Source organism: Danio aesculapii, chromosome 20 (genome assembly GCF_903798145.1).
Source record: "Danio aesculapii chromosome 20, fDanAes4.1, whole genome shotgun sequence".
NCBI classification, from domain to species: Eukaryota; Metazoa; Chordata; class Actinopteri; order Cypriniformes; family Danionidae; genus Danio; species Danio aesculapii.
In genome coordinates this window covers 40,892,123-40,916,616 of record NC_079454.1, presented here as the reverse complement: position 1 = coordinate 40,916,616, position 24,494 = coordinate 40,892,123, and the positions used below count along the sequence as shown (strand labels likewise).

Here is a 24,494-nt window from a genome sequence, read left to right as displayed (position 1 = left end):
ATAGACAGACACATATTTTAAGTCCAAACAAACATTTATTTAATCCTTAATGGCATAGATTCAATAAGGTACTGGAAATATTCCTCAGAGATTTTGGTCCATGTTGACATGATAGCATCACGCAGTTGCTGCAGATTTGTCAGCTGCACATCCATGATGCGATCTCACGTCCCAAAGGTGCTCTATTGGATTGAGATCTGATGACTGTGGAGTCTATTTCAGTACAATGAACTCATTGTCATGTTTAAGAAACCAGTCTGAGATGATTCAGACTTTATGACATGGCACAATATCCTGCTGGAAGTAGCCATCAGAAGATAGATACACTGTGGTCATAAAGTGATGCACATGGTCAGCAACAATACTCAGGTATGTTGTGACGTTAACATGATGCTCAATTGGTACTAATGGACCCAAAGTGTGCCAAGAAAATATCCCCATTGAACCATTGGTACAAGGCAGGATGGAGACATGCTTTCATGTTGTTGATGGCAAATTCTGACCCTATCATGCGAATGTCGCAGCAGAAATTGAGTTTTTCCAGTCTTCTATTGTCCAACTTTGGTGAGCCTGTGTGAATTGTAGCCTCAGTTTCCTGTTCTTAGCTGACAGGAGTGGCACCCAATGTGTTCTTCTGCTGCTGTAGCCCATCCGTCTCAAGGTTGGATGTTTTGTGTGTTCAGAGATGCTCTTCTGCATTCCTTGGTTGTCACGAGTGGTTATTTGAGTTACTCTTGCCTTTCTATCAGCTAGAACCAGTCTGGCCATTCTCCTCTGACCTTTGGCATTTGCGCCCACAGAACTGCCGCTTACTGAATATTTTCTCTTTTTCAGATCATTCTCTGTAAACCCTAGAGATGTTTGTGTGTGGAAATCCCAGTAGATCAGAAGTTTCTGAAATACTCAGACCAGCCTGTCTGACACCAATAACCATGCCACGTTCAAAGTATCTTAAATCAACTTTTTTCCCCATTCTGATTCTCAGTTTGAACTGCAGCAGATCATCTTGACCATGTCTACATGCCTAAATGCATTGAGTTGCTGCCATGTGATTGGCTGATTAGAGATTTGCAGTAACAAGCAGTCGAACAGGTGTACCTAATAAAGTGGCCGGTGAGTGTATACTGTATTAATTACCTTAATCTTTCTGTATTTGTAGAGATGTAAAGTCTGGTGTTATTTTCTTTAAATTAGAGAAGTATGTTGATATAATGTTGTGGTAATGTTCACAATGCAGCAGGAAGTGCTCTCTCACTCTCTCTGTTTCTCTCTGCTCTCTCTTCCAAGGGGTGAGAAGAGAAGCCTGTCGATTAGCAACAGCGTCACGCCAGAATCCACTATTATTTTAGGAGCTCCAAATAAATTCAGTTCTGCTAAACAGGCTAATTTCATGCTCTTATGGACAGACAAAACTCTTCCGCTGGCATAAAATGTTTGTTGTGCAGCATCTGGAAAATGAACACAATGGATGTGTGTGACGGGCCCTTGTTTACAAGCGGAGCTCTATTAGAGCCTCATCCACTGGCCTGAATTTCCTCCACGAGTTTTTTCTTTGTGCCGACTGTGACATCATCACAGATGTCTGACACTGAGGGATGTGCTTCTCGCCTAGCAACAGCACAGGTATACCAGGAGTGTCGTCTTAGTGGACCAAGGGGAGAATAGTGTGAAAAAGCAAATAGAAGAATTTGTCTTGGTTACATTTCATTGAACTATCAGCCTTGTCTTAGATGTCTCTCCTTAAATTGGTGGCGTGGAGTCAGTGTATAAAATAGGGCTGTCGTTTTGATGTGATAATTATATTAATTAGTTAAATGGGAAAATCAGGAAAATCAGTCAAATAAAAAAAGATGGTTAAATAAATTAAAAAGAAAAGGAAAGTACACCCAACAATTAAAAATATATAGAAATTAAAAATTTAATTAAATTAAATCAAAATAATTGAAATAAACATTAAAGTGATAGTTCATGCAAAAATGTAAATATTGCTTCCTTATGCAAGTTTGATTTATTGCCTAAATGAATTTCTTTCTTTTGGAGAACATAAAAAAATATTTAGAAAATAAAATTGTTAATCAAACGGTTTTTGAGCTGCAATAAATTGTCCGTAAACATATCTAAACACAAATTTTTATAAATTCTGTACCAAAAAAAAAATATATGGCTCTTGCATGAAGCAGGTTTTTGTGTAATGACTTGTTTACTATTGACTCTGTACCAGGGACTTACCACATAGGCAAAGTTTTAAGGTATTTTAAGTAGTCAACTAACTTATGCAGACCATTTTAGTCATATTTTATAATGGCATCACTTACATATTTTGTGTAGCAATCCCATACTGCACTGCAACCTATGTGATCTATCTACAGTCCCTTTTTTCCTATGCCCCATGACGTTTCATGTGAATTAAGAGAGTAAAGTCAACTCCCTTTAAGGCAAGTCATTTCACTCAGCGGTCATCTTTGAACCACCTCTCAAGCAGTATGCTCGGGGATTCTGTCTGAATGGGGAAACATCAAAATCTCCAATACTGTTAGCCAAGCTTACAATTACATTACATATTTGGAATCAACATAAATCAATCATTGAATCAAACAAAATCAGCATTTTTTTCAGAACTAATGCGCATGAACTAATGTGCATGTGTACTCGAAAGGGAACGAGATCACGACACAAACCTCATTTATGGCCGTTCTACAGACTATCATCTTCTGAATAATGCTTCATCAGATGGCGCTGGTCTTTAGAAGTAATTCACAACTTGGTCTTACTGGCGAGTCACCTTTGATTGAAATTTACCACAACAAACATTTTTTTTTACCTCCACAGATTATTTTTTCACTTTAAGAATCACAATGTGAGCTAGCAAAGTAAAAACACTGTAAATTTGGATTTCAAGCAGACTTTATAATGCCAAGGGTAACTATTCATGACCAGCGGTGTAAAGTAACTAATTACAAATACTCAAATGGCTGTAATTGAGTAGTTTTTCTCAGGAATTGTAATTTATTAAGTAGTTTTAAAAATGTGTGCTTTTACTTTCCCTTGAGTACAGTTTTAGTGCAGTATTGGTACTTTTACTCCACTACTTTCCTTCAACCTGCAGTCACTACTTTATTTTTTCCTATCTATGGGGATTAGAAAAATCAGTCCTGTGATTTCTGTCCAATCAAATCACACAAAGAAGGTAAATCATAATAAACTACCTCAAGACATGGGTGATTTATAATTTCAGCAAACTTTTTGGAAGCATTAAAAGTGTCCAAGAAGATGTTTAAAATCTTTACACGCATTGACCCAGTGATGTTTAGATGCATGTCAATGAGATGATGACAGATGTTTACTGTAGGATGAGTGAAATGGCCTTAAACACCCAGCAGACACGAGAGGTCAACATGAGGTCAGATTGACGTTGTACCCCAACATCGTGAGAATGTTGCATTTTGTTTGGAAATGAAAATTGGGTTGACATCAATGTTTAATGTCCAATCTAAAAACAACCAAATATCAACGTCTAATGATGTTCTATGTTGACATTGTGTGGATGTTACCACTATGATGACTATTAGATGTTGGATTTTGGTTGCCATACCTGATGAATAAATGTCAGTATTTGACGTCAATATGACATTTGTTTAAAATGTCGGCTCAATGTTGGATTTTGATCACTTTCTAACACCACCTAAAATCAACCAAATATCAACATCATTTGACGTCATTATTGGACATCAAAATAATGTTGTCCTAAGACACTGGCTAAACAATGAATTTTGGTCACATGACATCACAACCTAAATCTAACTTAATATTAATGTCATATTATGCTGTGCGCCTGCCAGAATGTTACGTTTACACACATCCACAAATTACATCTGAACGCATCAGCTTTTTACAGTGTAATACTCACTACTCTTGAGTACTTTTGAAAGGGCTACTTTTTACTCAGACTTTGAGTAATATTTACAACAGAGACTTTTACTCAACCTTTTATTGCAAGTAGATGTGTGTGGGGAAAAAGGTGGATGCTATTTGGATTCATTTATTCATCCACATTAACCTGTGATCATTCTAGTTTTGATTAACACATGTCGGGTGTGTGTGTTCAAAGATCTGAAGCTTCTATTTTTAGCTTTCTGTTATATTTATTGCTGACCTCCCGGTGTGTGTGTCGAGAGTAAACCTCTGTATGAAGTCAACCAATACATTGTGTGTGTGTGCGCGCGCGCGCGTGTGCGTGTGCATGCGTGTGTCCGTGCGCGTACGCGTGCGCGTGTGCGTGTGTGTCTTCTCTGTTGGTCCAGTAATAGCTGTGACAATACCAGACTCCAGGACTGAGCGAGTGGGGTGTGTGTGTGTGTTTTCTGACAAGCTTTAGTGCAAAAAACTCTAATTGACATATTTAAAATAGGTTTCATCATAAAAACATGATTTAAAAATATATTATTTACTTAATTTGAGAATTCAAAATTTTTTATTTTATTAGTATATTAAGTATTTGAATATAGTTCATTTATGAAATGGTATTCATACAACCCAGCATTTTTAGAGTGAATAATAATAATAATAATAATAATAATAATAATAATAATAATAATAATACATAAATACATAAATAACAATACATAAATACATTTATAATAATAATAATACATAAATACATTAATAATAATAATAATAATAATAATAATAATAATAATAATAATACATAAATACATTATTAATAATAATAATAATACATAAATGCTTTTAAAATTATACATTTTATAATAATACATAAATAAATAATTACATAAATAATGATGATGATAATAATAATAATAATAATAATAATAATAATAATAATAATAATAATAATACATAAAAAATAATAAAAACTAATAAAATTAATAATAATACATAAATACATAATTACATAAATGATAATAATAATAATAATTATTATAATAATAGGAATAATACATAAATAATAATAATAATAATAATAATAATAATAATAATAATAATTATTATTAATAATAATAATTAATTAATAATAATAATTAATTCAAAAGCTTGAAATCAATTCATCAATGTAACTAAGGGAACGCTTGACAACGGAGGTAAGGATTCACTTGCAGTTTATTTAAAGATTTGTCAGGCTGGCAATGGTCAAACACAGGAGCAAACCGGTACATACAGGTAATCCAAAAGGCAAAGTCAGGTAACAGCGAATGGTCTGTACAGGCGGCAAAAGCAACCAACAAGACTCAGTAATGTGTGTGACAACGTGAGCAGTCTACAGTATATAGTCTGAGTAATCAGTCCTTGATCAGCTCCCAGCTGTGTGTGTGTAATCAACGGTGAACAGGAACAGGTGTGTGTGAGGTGTATGATAGGATTTGTAGTTCATATGGGGACAGGATTGTAGTCCGGGTGAAAGTCAGTGTTTAATTTGTGAATTGTGAGGTCCCGGAACAGATCGGGGTAACGAATCCGGCTTGTTACCCGAGGAGGAGGGGGGGGGGGTTAAAGAGTAAATTGGTAAAATGAGGTGCTGAATCAGATTTCAGAGGTTCCGCATCCGGCGTGTTCCGGCACAAATTAAGCCCTGGTGAACGTGAATGTTTACCAGCGATCTGCAAGCCTGGATTGCTGGTGATCATGACAATCAAAATAAACTTAAACAACTAAACTTAAATGTAATGTAAAAAATTTAACCAGCATTGGGTTTTTCTATATATTTGACCCAACATTGGGTTAAAAAACAGAATTTTTTAAGAATGAATAAATGATTAATAATAATTATTATTATTATTGTTATTATTATTATTATTATTGTTGTTGTTGTTGTTGTTGTTGTTGTTATTGTTATTATTATTATTAAAATAATATTTTTGAAAGATTAATATTGATAATGTTTTTGGGATATTGATTTTTATTGTTCATTGAGATATTACGTTCTTAATTATAATAATAATAATTCATTCATTCATTCATTTTCTTTTCGGCTTAGTCCCTTTATTAATCTGGGGTCGCCACAGCGGAATTGTGATTATTATTATTGTGATTATTATTATTGTGATTGTTATTATTATTAATAGTAGTAGTATTATTTTTATTATTATTATACTTAATGTCTCCAAGCCTGGTGTCTGTGGGAGTCTATATTGCTTATTGTCATCTCTGTGTAAGAAACGCTTCATGAATATATAAAAAATAAATAAATAAATAAATAAATAAATTGAACAAAACATCTCCAACTCCCACATTTTTTTAAACTTTGGCCACTTCTAACAGGCTTAGCGGGGCTTGATAAATAAATAAAGTGTCTCCGTGGTTGTCTTAATCTTCCATTATGTTCTGGCCCGGTCCAGATATGGTGGTCTGGCCTGAGGGGAATATATTGCTGCAGAAAGCCATTTACTGATGGCTCGATGACTGACAGTCGTCCCGCGGCTCAGTCCCCCATCTTGATCCCCTCCAAACGCCCTCTGATTGCTTTCCGACAACAGGCAATCCCTGATGATGGAGAATTATCACAACACGGCCACTGGGCTTTGTAAGCATAAATAAACTGCATGTGTAAGAAAACTAGTGTGACTCCAAAACAAAAGCCCTTACTGTTGTGTTTAGAGGAGCAGACCGTTCTTGACAAGTTTTTGTAAAAGATTTTCAGTGCATTATTATTATTATTATTATTATTATTATTATTATTATTATTATTATTATTATTATTATTATTATTATTATTGCTGTTATTTTTGTTCGTATAATAATAATAATAATTATTATAATTATTATTATTATTATTATTATTATTATTATTATTATTATTATTAGTAGTAGTAGTATTAGTATTAGTATTAGTATTAGTATTATTATTGCTGTTATTATTATTTGTATTACAATAATAATAATAATGATGATGATGATGATGATTATTATTATTATTATTATTATTATTACTATTACTATTATTATTATTATTATTTCTGCTTATGATATTATTATTATCATCATCATTATTATTATTATTATTAATATTCTTCTTATTATTATTATTATTATTATTTCTGTTATTATTATTGCTGTTATTATTAACATTATTGTAATTGTCATTAGTTTTATTATTGCTGTTATTGTTATTATGACTATTATTATTATTATTAGTAGTAGTAGTAGTAGTAGTATTAGTATTAGTATTAAACACTAAAATATATAATATATTTTAATTTAGTTTAAATTATTTGCAATTTGTGTAGTTATTGCTGTTTTAAATATATTTTAGTATTTTATTTATGTTATTAATGATACTATAATTGAAATAGTTTGTTTAGTAATTTAATATATATTACAACACAATACAATATATAATATAATAGTAAGATTTAGTAATGTTTGTTTTTTACTCTAAAATATAATATAATCTTATTATTAAAAATCCATTTATCTTTTATGTAAAGAGCAACATTTTTTTCATAAAAAAGATTAATTTACAGGCTTTTTTTGCATGAACAAAACCATTAAATATATTAAAATAGCAGTAAACCAAAAATCATGCAATTTATGAAAAACAAAATCCAAGCTTTATTTTAAGTTTTTATTTCTTAGATTTGTTTTTGTTTATTTTTTAGTACAAAAAGTTTTAGTGTTTTTGAAAAATTGCAGTTAACATGCTTATTTTAAGTCTTTGTTGCAATCATTAATTCATGCATTTTCCTTTGGCCTAGTCCCTTATTTATCAGCGGTCGCCACAGCGGAATGAACTGCCAACTGTTCCGGCATTCGTTTACGCAGCGTATGCCCATCCAGCCGCAACCCAGTACTGGGATACTTTGTGGCAAACACTTTATTATTATTTTTCATAAATATTAGTGAATGTTGATATTTAATGTGCTGCTTTGCTGTTGCTAAGGAGTTATTGCATCGCATCTTTACTTCATTCTATATATATTTTTTTTATCTGTGCTAATGCACTATCAAATACTACCAATTTGTCCTGAAATTACACTGTTGTTTGATTCACTTCACACCTGCAGTCCTCTGTGTTATACCAATGGCAGGATGTTGTTTTTATTAGAAACTGTTGGGGACTTTCAGTCGGTCATAATTTCTCTCTGTGTGATTCTGTTTCTTTGTTCATCGAGTAAATCAAATCTGTGGTTTGTAGTGTTTTAGCTGTAGAGGGCCGTACTCAAAATGCCTGTGCTGAATTGCATTTCACAGCGAGAATATACAGATACACTCAAGCACACTTGTGGTCAACAAATATAAATCATGGTTTCTTCCTTTGATCTGAATGTGTACATGAATCTTTATATATTGAAATTGCTTGGGGTGGATGGATGCTTGCTGCTGGATGAAATATACTGGCTTTATTTAATTTGCACATACAGTGACGCAGTTCTAATCTTCCATTTGTTTTTTGTATCACACTGTAAAAAGCAATTAGTTGACTTTACCTTAAAAAGTGAGTAAATCTGTTGCTTTTAAACTGATTACTTCATTTAAAGCAATTGGTTGATTTTAAAATGATAAGTTGATTATAAAATGTTTTGCTGATTCTAAAGTGGTTGGTTGGTTTTAAACTGATTGGTTGATTTTAAAGTGATTACTTGATTTAAAGCGATTGGTTGATTTTAAAATGACAAGTTGATTATAAAGTGGTTTGCTGATTATAAAGTGCTTTGCTGATTCTAAAGTGAATGTTTGATTTTAAAGCGATTGTTTGATTTTAAAGCGATTGATTGATTTTAAAGTGATTATTTGATTTAAAGCGATTGGTTGATTTTAAAGCGATTAGTTGATTTTAAAGTGATTGATTGATTTTAAAGTGATTAGTTGATTTTAAAGTGATTGATTGATTTTAAAGTGATTACTTGATTTAAAGTGATTAGTTGATTTTAAAGTGATTGGTTGATTTTAAAGTGATTACTTGATTTAAAGCGTTTGGTTGATTTTAAAATGACAAGTTGATTATAAAGTGCTTTGCTGATTCTAAAGTGATTGTTTGATTTTAAAGAAATTAGTTGATTTTAAAGCGATTGATTTTAAAGTGATTACTTGATTTAAATTGATCGGTTGATTTTAAAGCGATTGGTTGATTTTAAAATGATAAGTTGATTATGAAGTGCTTTGCTGATTCTAAAGTGATTGGTTGATTTTAAACCGATTGGTTGATTTTAAAGTGATTATTTGATTTAAAGTGATTGGTTGATTTTAAAATGATAAGTTGATTATAAAGTGGTTTGTGATTTTAAAGTGATTGGTTGATTTTAAAATGATAAGTTGATTATAAAGTGGTTTGTGATTTTAAAGTGATTGGTTGATTTTAAAATGATAAGTTGATTACAAAGTGGTTTGTGATTTTAAAGTGATTGGTTGATTTTAAAGTGATTGGTTAATTTTAAAGCGATGAGTTGTTTTTAGACCAATTGCCTTATTTTAAAGCAATTAGTTTATTTTTTAACGATTGGATGATTTTAAAGTGTTACAACCTATTTGATGTTAGTCTATGGTAAGAGGAATGACATTTAAAAGGTGTGGAACTTTCATAAGGTGAGGCGCAAACAAAAGACACTAACAACAAAACTGCCAACAAAAGTGATTTAATGTACAAAAGGTGAAACCAGAATAATGCCCAAATGTACAAAAAAAGGGGAATATTTACAAAAATCTAAAGAATGTAATAAACTAGCAAATTCAAACAAAGTATCAAACAAAATTAGGTCAACTCAAGAGTAAGGGGACGATAGTGAAGCCAAATGAAAAATAACTATAAAAAACAATTTTAACACATAAATAATCCCTTACCTCGCTAGAAACATGAAAATAAAGAAAAGAAAAGGTCTTCAGCGCCGAGCGCCGTATTCTTCCCTATACTGAACTGTAGAATAAATGAATTCAAAGATGGCGTTCACCTCTTACCTGATGTCTTTAACAATGCATTGTCTACGTGGTTGCAAAATGGAAGTTGTACGAAATCTTTGGCTAAAAATAATTTTAGCCAAACGAAAGTCAAACAAAAACAATGAAAAACAAAATCATGTCAGCAAAAACACCCAAAAATGAGATCAAGGGAAAAAGCGCTCCCTCCACTTTTCTTGGCGTCCTTTTAATATGCCCGCACCCAATGATGATAGACTGGCCTCCTGACCAATCAGTTGTTGCGAAGGCGGACCTAAAAGAAATGACAGGCTGGGAGAAAGCAAGAGAGAGAGAGGGAGAGAAAGAGAGAGAACGGGAGGCAAAAATACTACAAATATACGACAACCCTAACAAAAGCAATTGGTTGATTTTAAATGGATTGATTGATTTTAAAGCGATTAGTGGATTTTAAAGCGATTGGTTGATTTTAAAGCAACTAGTTAATTTTAAAGTGATTGGTTGATTTTAAAGCAACTAGTTAATTTTAAAGTGATTGGTTGATTTCAAAGCGATTGGCAGATTTTAAGGTGATTGGTTGATTTTAAAGCAATTAGTGGATTTTAAAGCCATTGGTTGATTTTAAAGCGATTGGTTGATTTTAAGGTGTTTAGTGGATTTTAAAGTGATTGGCTGATTTTAAACGATTAGTTGATTTTAAAGTGAGTGTTTGATTTTGGGTTATTTTAAAGCAACTAGTTAATTTTGAAGTGATTGGTTGATTTTAAAGCAACTAGTTAATTTTAAAGTGATTGGTTGATTTTAAAGCGATTGGTTTATTTCAAGGTGACTGGTTGATTTTAAAGCGATTAGTGAATTTTAAAGTGATTGGTTGATTTTAAAGCGATTGGTTGATTTTAAAACGATTGGTTAATTTTAAAGCAATCAACTGATTTTAAAGCTATTAGTTTATTTTTAAACGATTGGATGATTTTAAATCGATTAGTTGATTTTAAAGTTATTGTTTGATTTTAAATTGATTAGGGTTATTTAAAAAGTTTGGTTGATTTTTAAGCGATTGGTTGATGTTAAAGTGATTGGTTAATTTTAAAGCAATCAACTGATTTTCAAGCTATTAGTTTATTTTTAAATGATTGGGTGATTTTAAATCGATTAGTTGATTTTAAAGTTATTGTTTGATTTTAAATCGATTAGGGTTATTTAAAAAGTTTGGTTGATTTTTAAGCGATTGGTTGATGTTAAAGCGATTGGTTGATTTTAAAGCGATTGGTTGATTTTAAAACGATTGGTTAATTTTAAAGCAATCAGCTGATTTTCAAGCTATCAGTTTATTTTAAACGATTGGATGATTTTAAAGTGATTGTTTAATTTTCAATCGATTAGGATTATTTAAAAAGATTGGTTGATTTTTAAGCGATTGGTTGATGTTAAAGCGATTGGTTGATTTTAAAGCCATTGGTTGATATTAAAACGATTGCTTGATTTTAAAGCCATTGGTTGATGTGGAAACCCATGTAAGCATGGGGAGAACGTGTAAACTCGGCACAAAAACGTCAGCTGGCTTGGTAAAGACTAGAACCAGTGACGTTCTTGCTGTGAGGCAACAGTGCTAACCACTGGGCCACCGTGCCACCCATCTAGGAAAGGAGGAGGTGTAGGGGTGGAAGGGGGATTCTTCAAAATGAAGATGGCTGTCATATAGAACTTAGGGTATTAATAGTGGCTTAGGAATCGTCTGATTGGTGAATCATAAATTGAATAATGCAGGGCCGGCTGCAAGCAATCATAAACACGTGATCCTCTCGAACTTAGTTTATAAATAAACTTCACTTAGTCAAGTGACCAGGTATTTAGAAACACTTTAGTCACATGACCTCTGTGTTTCGAATAACCTTAGACATTAGACCTGGGTGTTTGGGATCATACTTCAGTGCACTTGCACTTCCAAAACTGTCAAAATGTCAGTTTCACATCAGCCGTCCCTACTATGATCTTGGATTACCTTTATGCTCCTGTTTGCTACCTGTTTGACCGTTGCCTGTCTGACTACTTCTGCTAATAAACTGTACGTGGATCTTCAACTTCGTTGTTCAGTGTTGAGTGTTGCAGGTTTGTTCTATAGACAATGAAAAACAATTGTTTAAAGGGGCTAATAATATTGATCTTAAGGTGTTTAAAAAAAAAAATTAAAACTGTTTTTATTCTAGTCGAATAAAAAGAGACATTTTCCAGAAGAAAAAATATTACAGGAAATACAGTGAAAATGTACTTGTTCTGTTAAACATCATTTTGGAAATATTTGAAAAAGAAAACAAAATCACAGGAGGGTTAATAATCCTTCAACTCTATATATTTATCATTTAGCAATTAATTACTTCTAGCAGTCTGAGGGCAAAGGTGTTTTTGTGCTTGCATGACTCCGTTATTCAGACCAACTTATGATTCACTTTCTCCAACAAGACGGCTATTTATGTCTGTCATTGGAGCGTTATATTTGTGTTTCTGTGCACAAACAAGACTCTAGCCTGCACTGCTATACAAGGGCTATTGATTCGTTGGAAACAAATCAATCCAGCCATTCAGGCTCTTTGTATATGTTTTAATAAGAAGCAAAGGTGCAGCGAGGCCTGGGTTTGTGTTCGGCAGTCTCTCTAAGGAGGAACAGGCTTTATTCAGCCAGAGTCATTCAGTCTCAGTGTCATCCTCACGCTGAGATCCACACTGCCAAGGCTTCAACAAAACCAGCCGTTAGTGTGCGTTTTCAAATGGATTAAAAGTGCTTTATCACATCACCCACACTGGCTAGGCAAACAGTGAAGGCATTTACAGAGGCGGCAAGTGATTGATCTTCCAGCGGCCTAAAGAAAACATAATAGAGACTGAGACTCGGGCCCTCGGATGATTCACTCGGACTCACACAACACTGGAGGCAGGTTTACATTAATGTTAAAGAGACGCTACTGTTAGTATGTTGCCCTACAAAGGCTAAAGACCTTAACTTGCTAGAGTGTGTAACTGTGAAATGTTACTTTAAACCTTTGTAGTTGTCCCGAATTAATTATTTGTAGGACATCTGTCAGTTAAAGAAAGCAGCTAATTTGATTCAACATGATAAAGGACATGATTTCTGCCTTTTGACTTTTCATCTTAGTATGGATATTTAGAAGCAGTGCCTTTTTATTCTATAAAATAAAACAAATCAAAACAAACATTATATTTATCCTTTTTGAATTGACATTTTTAGTCATTTTGCACACTATATAGTAAAAAATGTGTTGTAAAATGTATCTGTTTAGTGAGATTTAGCACAAATGAGCTATATTTTATTTTTAGGCATTATAGATGCATACAGGAGAGTCAGCGGTAGATTCCAGAAAGGTTTCTGAGGTATGTTCTTGGTGCATTCATGAGTTTCCACTGTACGATAGTTTTAATACTTTGATGACATATACAAAATCATCAAATCAAAATTCCAATTAGGTGGTAACAATGTTTTTTTTTTTGTTATAAAAAAACAAACAAAAAAAAAACATTATATTTGTCTCTTTTGAATTAACAAAACTTTTAGCAGACCATATAGTACAAATATGTTGTAAAATGTATCTATTTTTTAGCCATTTGCTTTAGAATCAATAATAGATGAATGAGACTAAAGATTGATGAAGATTTGCGTAGTGAGATATAGCAGAAATGAGCTATGTTTTATTTTTAGGCATTATAGGTACATGCAAGAGAGTCAGCGGTAGATTCCAGAAGAAGTGTCTGAGGTATGTTCTTGGTGCATTTATGAGCTTCCACTGTCCTGTAGCATACATATTTTGATTACATATTCAAAATCATCAAATCAAATTTACAATTAGGTGGTAGCAGTGTCTTTTTGTTCTCAAAATGAAAAAAATATATCATTATATTTATCCCTTTTGACTTGACCTATTTAATCACAAAATGTTTAGCAGACCATACAAATGTGTTGTAAAATGTATCTATTTTTTTAGCTATTTTCTTTGGAACTATTAATAGATGAATGAGATTAAAGGTTGATAAAGATTTGTGTAGTTAGATATAGCCCAAATGAGTTATATTTTATTTTTAAGCATTATAGATACAATAGAGTAAGCGGTAGATTCCAGAAGTGTCTGAGGTATGTTCTTGGTGCATTTATGAGCTTCCACTCTCCGATAGCTTAAATATTTTGATTACACGTTCAAAATCATCATGTCAAATTTCCAATTTGGTGGTTACTTCATAAATAGCATATTTTAAAGTCTGAACAACCACATTCTCACCCAAAAACTTTATCACAGGCACAGAGAATATGTGTTTAGAAAATCTACACAAGAAAACACTGAAGTTTTTAGAGACTCAACTGGCAGTTAAAAGTTAAAAATGTGTCATACCAGAAAGCCTTTGAGGACATTGAAGAAAATGCTCAGCATCATCAAGGGGAATTAAATGTTTGATCAAAGCAACAGAGGAAAAACTCTTACTTTACGGCCAAAAATTAGCAAGTTGACCTGATAAAATGAGGAATGAACATTTTAATGCAGAGGACAAGAACACTAGACACGTATGACCTTCATGAGAGGACACCATGCTGAACAGAAAGGCCAGTTTGAATATGTTAAAAACTATTTGGATAGATTTATAAGGTTGGAAGAATGTTTTATGAATCGATGTGGTCAAACTGGAACGTTTTTGAACTTTATGGATTAGCTAGTAAAAGGGTAAAAAAAAGGGAAGTCTTATGAGCAGAAGAACACCAAGTCAAGACCAAACTTGTTATTGGGGTTCTTTGTAGTATCAGGCAATATTGGCCAAATTTGCAATGCCTCCAGTGTACAGTTTAAACTGTGATGATCATTGATGGTGACACGGTGGCTCAGTGGTTAGCACTATCACCTTATAGCAAGAAGGTCGCTGGTTCAAATCCCGACTGGGTCAGTTGGCATTTCTGTGTGGAGTTTGCATGTTCTCCCCGTGTTCCTGTGGGTTTCCTCCGGGTGCTCCGGTTTCCCCCACAGTCTAAAGACATGCGCTTTCAGTGAATTGAATAAGCTACGTAATTGGCCGTAGTGTATGTGTGCGAGTGAGTGTTTTTGGGTGTTTCCCAGTACTGGGTTGCAGCTGCAAGGGCATCCGCTGTGTAAAATATATGCTGGATAAGTTGGCGGTTCATTGATAAAGGGACTAAGCCGTAGGAAAATGAATGAATGAATGAATGAATAAGCATTGATCAACTCAAAATATTCATCCAAATCCACTGAAGCTTGGTTTAGGGGTCATCATATGTTTTTCAGTGATCTGTTCGATCTCCACATTTATCTTAATCAACATTTTATAATAGTTTACTGATACTTTGGTTGAACTGTTAAACATAATATGTTGTTTACAGCAGCACAATGTCTTGCAGGTCACAGGGGTTGAATACTTTTGATTGCAGCTGATTATTATTATATGTTTATGCATAATGGGTTTGCAATCAGGTGAATGTAATTTATTTCTCTGATAGCAAAGCTGTATTTTTTTCTTAGATATTACTACAATCTTCAGTTTCAGAAGATCCTTATACAATCATTATATGCTGCTGCTGATGATGATGATGATGATGATGATGATGATGATGATATTAATAATAATAATAATAAAATTATTATTATTATTATTATTATTATTATTATTATTATTATTATTATTATTATTATTATTATTATTATTATTATTATTATCATATAAGTATATTACTCACCGGCCACTTTATTAGTTCAGAGATGCTCTTCTGCATACCTCAGTTGTAATGAGTGGTTATTTGAGTTACTGTTGCCTTTCTATCAGCCGGAACCAGTCTGGCCATTAACCTCTGACGTTAACAAGGCATTTGCACTGATAGAATTGCAGCTCACTTTTGGATCATTCTCTGTAAACCCTAGAGATGGTTGTGCGTGAAAATCCCAGTAGATCAGCAGTTTCTAAAATACTCAGACCAACAACCACGCCACGTTCAAAGTCACTTAAATCACCTTTCTTCCACATTCTGATGCTCGTTTTGAACTGCAGCAGATCGTCTTGACCTTGTCTTGTCTACAAGCCTAAATGCATTAATTTGCTGCCATGTGATTGGCTGATTAGAAGTTGTGTTAATGAGCAGTTGGATAGGTGTACCTAATAAAGTGTTTATTTTTAGTATTAGACCTCCTGTTTTTTTGTGATTTTTTTTTTTTTCTTTTTTTTTGTGTGTGATTTTTTTTTTGCAATTAAAAATGACTGATTTTGTGGTGGTAATTCCCAGAAAATTCCGGACAGTTTTGTAATTAAAAAATAGATATAAATATAAAGAAATATTTGCCATATTAGGTAGTCTACCATGTTAGGTTTGCAGTCTGACACAACACAAATCATAAATTTAAAGTTTCTTTATTTTTGTCTCTTGTCAAAACAACGTCTAAAACAAATCTAAAAGCCTAAGGAAGGTTGTATAACTCTTATTTTTATCCACAAACTTTCTTTCTCTCTCTCTCAGATTTTACTCCCCGGAGTATCTGACATCATGTACCTCACACATAGGACATGTGTTGGGGCTTCCCCTACTGTAAAACACCTACAGTAAAACACGGATTGCCGTAAAACTCGTTGCAGGGAAGCGGTTTTTCTCGTTAACTGCAAGGAAAGATTTTTTGCCCCACAGGATGTCTAAACACATCTTTGCATTGCCTTCACATGTAAATCATTCATGCTTTGTCTGCGTCTACCACCACACAGGCTGCAAAACAGTCCCCCCACCCCTCCTTCCATGTAATATAATGATTGTGAAATGTCATTTTTCAAGAGACACTCAAATACATCACGTGCGCTGCGTATGCAAGTCATGTAAAACATTTAATTGCACACTGAAATATATATAATTTGATTATATGGTTTGGAATTGAATGTTTTATGAGATTATTTACATTTTGTGCGATCATTTTGCATTTAAATTAAGAAAAATTTGCGATTTCTTGTTGATTTTGCATTGGATGCAGCAATCACAGAATAAAGAAAAAACTAGGGGGTCTGATTTATGTACAATTCTCACATAAATTAATTCAGACAGATTACACATGTAGCTTAATATTATTAAAAATACATATCTACCCTGCTTTTTGAGTCATACATATTGAAAAAATAGGGCTAAAATCTCTAAAAGGTTTTTTCTGTCTGTTTTTAGGACTGCAGTAGCATGTAGATAAAAGCAAAAATATATACTTGGTTTTAAATTGTATTATTTTTATCCCTTTAAGCATTTCCTAAGGCAGCTATACTTCCGTACTGTTGTTGTTTTTCCTCAGGAGGGAAATGTCTCCTGGGGAGCTTCAGGTTCTTACATGAATAGCCCTCTTAGAGCCAGGCTTCAGCACTTGTAGGACCTGAAATCTGGCTTTAAAATGCGCAATCGCTTCACTTTTGGAGGGATTTCGTGAAGCACTCGGCGCGTGCATCACATTTATGCAGTCGCGCACTTGTAGGTGTGAGAGTCAGAGCTCTGTTTTCTTCTTTCTGCTTTGTGTCTCAGCTTGGCGTGTGTTCTCTTAAGACTGATGGATTTGTTTAAATATGTTCTCATTGCATGCTCAAAACCCTAGTGAATAATCCTGCGCTTGTGTAACTGGCATCCACTCAAATGACCCAGGATATTGCAAGCACTTCAGTCGTCAGTGTGCGGATCATTAGGGCTGAAAAATAGCACACAAAAGTGAATTTGGGATTTGAGAAATGTGATTTCTTCCGCCACTTGATTGTGGAATTAATCTCATGCCCACATTTATAAGTATGTGTTGACTGGTTATTGCTCTGCGAGTCCCTTTGACGTCTCAAAATGAACCACATAAGAGCCACTTAAATAATTGCGCCTTGAAATGTTAAAAAGCTTCAAACTGATTAATGATACAACAAAACGCAAGCTCCTCAATGCCTGCTGGAGATCCCAGTTTGCAGTGTGAGACAGCATCTGACATTTTAAATCATGGATGTAAACATTAAAAAGGTTTCAAGTCAGAATATATATTTTAATATGAAATCTGAAACCTCTTGAGGGTAGAATTTGATTAATCTCGCTCTTTTAGCCATCAGTACATGAGAATTGACTGAATTGATCTTGATTAAAATATTCAGGAGTGCTTTTATATTTGACCTACATCTCATAAGCTTGACTGCATAATTGAAATTACTTAATTGCCCAGAAGTAGATTTTATCCCTTATAGACGTTTTTGTATTTTATTGATTTAATTTGAGTAATCTTGGGTTGTGTTAATGCAAACAGCTTACATTTTTAATTTAAGAGTTATTGAATTGTCAGTATTTCAACCTCATTTGTTTTCATAAATCTATTTTACATTAGGTGCATAATACAGTGCAAACGTGGTTACATTCAGGACCTTCAGGACAAAAATGTCTCCATTAACAGCCATTAAAACGTCAATATTTCATCCGCATGTTATTTATGCTGAGTCACCAACACAATCTCATGGCAATTCGTAACTTTTTGATTTAGTAGCTAATTCGTATGAATTCGTACCATCTATTTCGTACAATTTAGTACGATTTGCTCATCCCCCAATGACGGTTGGGTTTATGGGTGGGGATGGATGCCACGCCTCCTTTTTAAAATCGTACAATTTCGTACAACTGAACTGAAAGGAATTCGTACGAATTAGCCACTAAACTGACAAAACGTAAAATACTTATTCTCGTGAGATCAGGCTGGAGTCACACATTCTTTATTAACAGCTTTGATTTGTTGTCAAGGATTTAGAAATATTATTATTATTTTTTTTTTTTTTTTATATATATATTTCAGGTTTGGATCCTGATGCAAACAATTGCCTTTTTAAGTTTTTTTTTTTTTTAAATATAATTATGTGGGGGCGACACAGTGGCTCAGTGGTTAGCAATGTCACCTCACAGGAAGAAGGCTTCTGATTCCAGTCCCGGCTGGGTCAGTAGGCATTTCTGTGTGCAGTTTGCATGTTCTCCCTGTGTTGGTGTGGGTTTACTCCAGTTTCCCCTACAGTCCAAAGACATGTGCTATAAGTAAATTGAATAAACTAAATTGACTGTAGTGTGTGTGCGTGAATGAGCGTGTAAGGATGTTTCCCAGTACCAGGTTGCAGCTGGATGGGCATCCACAGTTTAAAACATATGCTGGTGGTTCATTCCACTGTGGCGACCCCTGATGAATAAAGGGACTAAGCCAAAGAAAATTGAATGAATAAATGAATGAATGAATAATTATGTGGGTGTGTTGATTTGAATAATGTTTTTTTCTTATATATAAATATGTGTGTGTATTTTTTTAATGTGTAAAAACAATAATACATCAAAATGTTGTTTTTGATCATTGATAATAGTTTTTATTGTTTTTTATTACAAAAAATTACGGAAAAATGCCGGAAAGAGCGTGTTCACAATTAGTTGTTCACAATACTTAACAATACTTAAATGTCTAAACATTTAGCTGCAGTTCACGCTTCTGCCTTTGGATGTCTCTGAGACAAAGCATCTGCATGAATGCTAAAGTTTTAAATAAAAGTGAAACCATCAACAAAAACCTGACCCCTCTATGTTTACAAATACAAGCATGGCCATTTAGAGGTCATTTCTGGTTAATGATGTCAGAATTTACCAGTATTTTGGAATGGATGTGTGAATGGTCTTTTCGGGAAGAATTCCGGAACGGTCATGCCTGTATGAAAAGTGCTTTTTAATTTTATTTTTTTATAAATTTTCTGTTAAAGTAGTTCTGGAAATTTTCCAGTTATTTACTGGTATCACTGTGAAAGGGGCTAATATCCCTCAGAACACTGAAAATTTAAATAAAGAAAAGATTTAAAGATCAAATGTAATTAAATTAAATATAGTATTTCATAAAGTATCAATACCAAAACAAACTCCCACCACCCCACCCCCGATCATCCACAGTTCACACCCTGAAGATACTCATATTTCTAATGCCAATTGACTTTTCACCATAAGTGTAGTGAAACAGAAAAAGCAGAAAACTGATTATTCACCAAGCAGAAGTTACATTTGGATGAAGGTAATGTTTAATAAAGTGCCTTCTCTGACTCACTCTTCTCTCCCTGCAGGACACAGACCTGATTATGACCTTTAACATCTCCATGCATCGCTCCTGGTGGATGGAGAACGGCCCCGGGTGCAGGGTGACCCCAGTGACCCCTCCTCCATCCTGGGCCCCGGAGGACCATCGCTACATCAGCATAGCCGGCTGCCTGCTGGAGTACCAGTATGTGGAGGTGGCCCACAGTTCCTTGCAGATTATCCTGGCTGTGAGTACAGTCTAATCCTTTACAGGCTTTTCTTCGCTTCTGCTGTGCTTGTGGTTGCAGCTCACAGAATTCTGTATTTCTGTTTATAGACTTTTATTATACAGTATACTCTCTACTGACTATACTCTTTATTATACAGTATAGTGTCTACTGATTGGTTAGTAGTGGAATTCTGCCATATTAAAATTAAATGTTTCTAAATAATGGACTTAATATAACTATAAGGGATTGATTTGAGTATTGTGATTTGGTATTGGTCTCAAATGAGTGGAAAATTGTCCTGCTTTCATTCAGAGAAAAAATTGTTTTTTTGAGAACTACAAGGACAAGAATTATAATAATAATAATGGCGTTCACTTATAAATCAAATACTGCAGTATTTAAATATATATATTTATTGTTAAAGGCTAGCCTATATTGCCATCTGCTGTTTAAAACTATTCTAGAGCGATATCTGTTGTTAAAGGCTAGCCTATATCGCCATCTGCTGTGAAAAACTAGCCCAGAGCGCCATTTCCTGTTAAAAGCTAGCCTATATCACGATCTGCTGTGAAAAACTAGCCCAGAGCACTATCTGCTGTTAAACACTAGCCTAGAGCACCATCTGCTGTTGAAAACTAGCCCAGAGCGCACGCTGCTGTTAAAAACTAGCCTAGAGTGCCATCTGCTGTTAAAACTAGCCTATAGTGCCATTTCCTGTTAAAGCAGGGGTCACCAAACTTGTTCCTGGAGGGCCGGTGTCCTGCAGATTTTAGCTCCATCCCTAATCAAACACACCTGAACAAGCTAATCAAGGTCTTACTAGGTATTCTTGAAACAATCAAGCAGGTGTGTTGAGGCAAGTTGGAGCTAAACCTTTCAGGGACACCGGCCCTCCAGGACCGTGATTGGTGACCCCTGTGTTAAAGGCTAGCCTATATCACCGTCTGCTGTTCAAAGCTAGCCCAGAGCTCCTTTTCCTGTTACAATCTAGCCTATGTTGCCGTCTGCTGTTCAAAACTAGCCCAGAGCGCCATTTTCTGTTAAAGGCTAGCTAATGTCACCTTCTGCTGTTCAAAACTAGCCCAGAGCGCCATTTTCTGTTAAAGGCTAGCCTATATCACCTTCTGCTGTTCAAAACTAGCCCAGAGTGCCATTTCCTGTTAAAGTCTAGCCTATATTGCCGTCTGCTGTTCAAAACTAGCCCAGAGTACCATTTCCTGTTAAAGGCTAGCCAATACCACCATCTGGTGTTCAAAACTAGCCCAGAGCACCATTTTCTGTTAAAGTCTAGCCTATATTGCCTTCTGCTGTTCAAAACTAGCCAAAAGCGCCATTTGCTCCTAAAGTTTAGTCTGTATCACCATCTGCTGTTCAAAACTAGCCCAGAGCAACACTTCCTGTTAAAGTCTAGCCTATGTCACCATCTGCTGTTCAAAACTATCCCAGAGCACCATTTCCTGTTAAAGTCCAGCCTATATTGCCCTCTAGTGTTCAAAACTAGCCCAGAGCACATTTCCTGTTAAAGTCTAGCCTATATTGCCATCGGCTGTTCAAAACTAGCCAAAAGCGCCATTTGCTCCTAAAGTTTAGTCTGTATCGCCATCTGCTGTTCAAAACTAGCCCAGAGCAACACTTCCTGTTACAGTCTTGCCTATGTCACCATCTGCTCTTTAAAACTTACCTGAATCTCCATTTTTGTTAAAGTGTAGCCTATATTGCCATCGGCTGTCCAAAAATAGCTCGGAGCACCATTTCCTGTTAAAGGCTAGACTTTATCGCCATCTGCTGTTCAAAGCTAGCCCAGAGCACCATTTCCTGTTAAACGCTAGCCTGTATCGCCATCTGCTGTTTAAAACTATCCCAGGGCACCATTTCCTGTTGACAGCTAGCCCAGAGCAACATTTCTTGTTAAAAACCAGTCTATGGTGCTATCTGTTGTGAAAAACTAGCCTAAAGTGTTACCAGCTAATAAAACTAGCCCAGAGCTCCATTAGCTGTTACAATCTAGCCTATAGCACCATCTGCTGTTAAGAATTTACATATAGTGCCATCTGATGTTAAATACTAGCCCAATTTCTGTTAAAAAAAACCTAGACTATAGTGCCATTTATAGTGCTATAACTAGACTATAACTATTTGCTGTTAAAAACTAGCCTAGAGTGCCATCTACTGTTCAAAGCTAAGCTCAGAATCAATGCAGAATTGTATTTGTATTCCTTTTCTTTTTGCCACAGCTCTAAATAATGTCGATTCCCTGCACATTTTCTTGCGTGATTGTTAGTTGCATTAAAGAAGTATTTTTGGAATTTATCTCACAGCACACTTCAGATTATAAAAAAATGCAATACATGAGGGCTTTCAGCGGTTAGTGTACAACGACAGCTAAACTGTATAAATGACTGTTTCCAAGCACGAGAAGCTTTGCTGTATATGGTCTAAAAAATGAGCCAGTCACCAGTGCTAAACGTTTGTTTTCGTCTGTTTAAAAACCTAACCAGCTGATTGCATCCAGTCTGTAAATAACGCATGAGAGGCATGGAGCAGTTTGGCCTGCCTCCAGTGCTGATATTGTTTGAATGCAGGCTGTTAATAAGCGCCCAGCATGCCGTCTTCCTCCAACTCTTTATTCTTTATCTCTTCTATTACCTGCGACACCTGCTTCATAATCAGAGTCTCTAATGCAATAGTCAAGTGAAGCTCCTCCATCGTGGATCCAGCAATTCTCTGATTACAAGCCTGTTCTAGATTGTCCCTCGCCTTTCATTCTCATACTCTAAAATCTAATTTATTATTTTCCTTTTTTCCAGCACAACATGAAATCAAAATTGACCCTGTTTAGTGTGTGATTCATCAATGTTATTTTGTTTTCTTCTGTAATCTATCTGTAATTTATTTCTGAGAAAAAAATTCTGTTGATGTAACCAAGGCTGCAGCAGCAAAGAAAATTGTTAATCAGTAATATCCGAATAATTTTAAACCAATTACTGTTTTGTTTGGAAAGATTGATGTGAAATTTCAAGTCATGTAGTCCAGCATTCTGAAAAGTAATTATTATGACCAAGATGCTTAGTTTGTTTTTGTAATTTGTAGTTTGTATTCAGTCCTTGCCTGTTTTTGTGTAAACTGAGTGACTTATTTCAAGTAGAGGATACCCTTTAGAATAAAAGTTCATTAGTTAATATTAGTTAATGTATTTACTAACATTAACTAAGGGTGAATATTCTTGTAAAGCATTAATTAATCATAGTTCTAGATAGTTAACGAATGCATTATTAAAATCTAAAGTTGTACTCGATAATATTAGATTATGCACAGTGAGTTAACATGAACTAACGTTATTTAACTTAAATAACATTAACTAACATGAATAATTACCATAATAAATGTATTTGTAATGGGTTTTCGAGGTTGTAAATGCATTGACTAACATTACCTAATAGACCATTACTTGAAAGTGTGGCCCATGTTGACTACTTGATTAGAGATAAAAATGTATTCAGAAATTATGATTCATTTTTATATGTAATATAATTGATCACAGCTGTTTTTATTTTTTGCCCAGTATTAAGCTTTTTAACCTTTTGACCATCTTTCAGCACACAAATATGCATATTTAATGGGTCTGTTAATTAATTCACCATTTTAAACACTTATTTTTAATGGTCCCGCAGTGTGACAAATGAATTTAATAAGAACAAATAGTCAATGTACTCTACTAATTAGTGTGAGCTCCAAAAAGGTTTTTGAATAGGTTATTGAATGATTGAAGTATAATATCTAAATTTTAGGTTAAAACTGCAATAATAATAATAATAATAATAATAATAATAATAATAATAATAATTATAATTATTATTATTATAAATAATAGTTTCAAAATGAAAATAATTGTGTATAATAATAATATTAATAATAATAATAATAATTATTATTATTATTGTTGTTGTTGTTGTACATATTATGAAGGTGATTGTTATTAATAATATAAGTTTTATTAATATTATATATATATATATATATATATATATATATATATATATATATATATATATATATATATATATATATATATATATATATATATATATATATATATATATATATATATATATTCTATTAATACATATTTTTATTTTTATTTATTATTATATTTTATTCAATACCGTTTCAAAATGAAAATAATTGTATATAATCATATTATTATTATTATTATTAATAATAATAATAAGTATTATTATTATTGTTATTATTATTATTATTATTATTATTATTATTATTATTATTATTATTATTATTAATAATAATAATAATAATACATATTTGTATTT

The 24,494-nt window shown here is 33.6% G+C and overlaps 1 protein-coding gene across 2 annotated transcripts in view; it reads left to right on the top strand.

Moving 5' to 3' along the window:
• The window catches only part of nkain2 (sodium/potassium transporting ATPase interacting 2), a 314,135-nt gene that overhangs the window by 203,451 nt on the left and 86,190 nt on the right, over positions 1-24,494 (top strand). For both annotated transcript variants that reach the window (XM_056445621.1, XM_056445622.1), the window contains exon 4: positions 19,984-20,184. In XM_056445621.1, the coding sequence (XP_056301596.1) occupies positions 19,984-20,184 (201 nt within the window). The remainder of the gene's footprint in view (positions 1-19,983; positions 20,185-24,494) is intronic.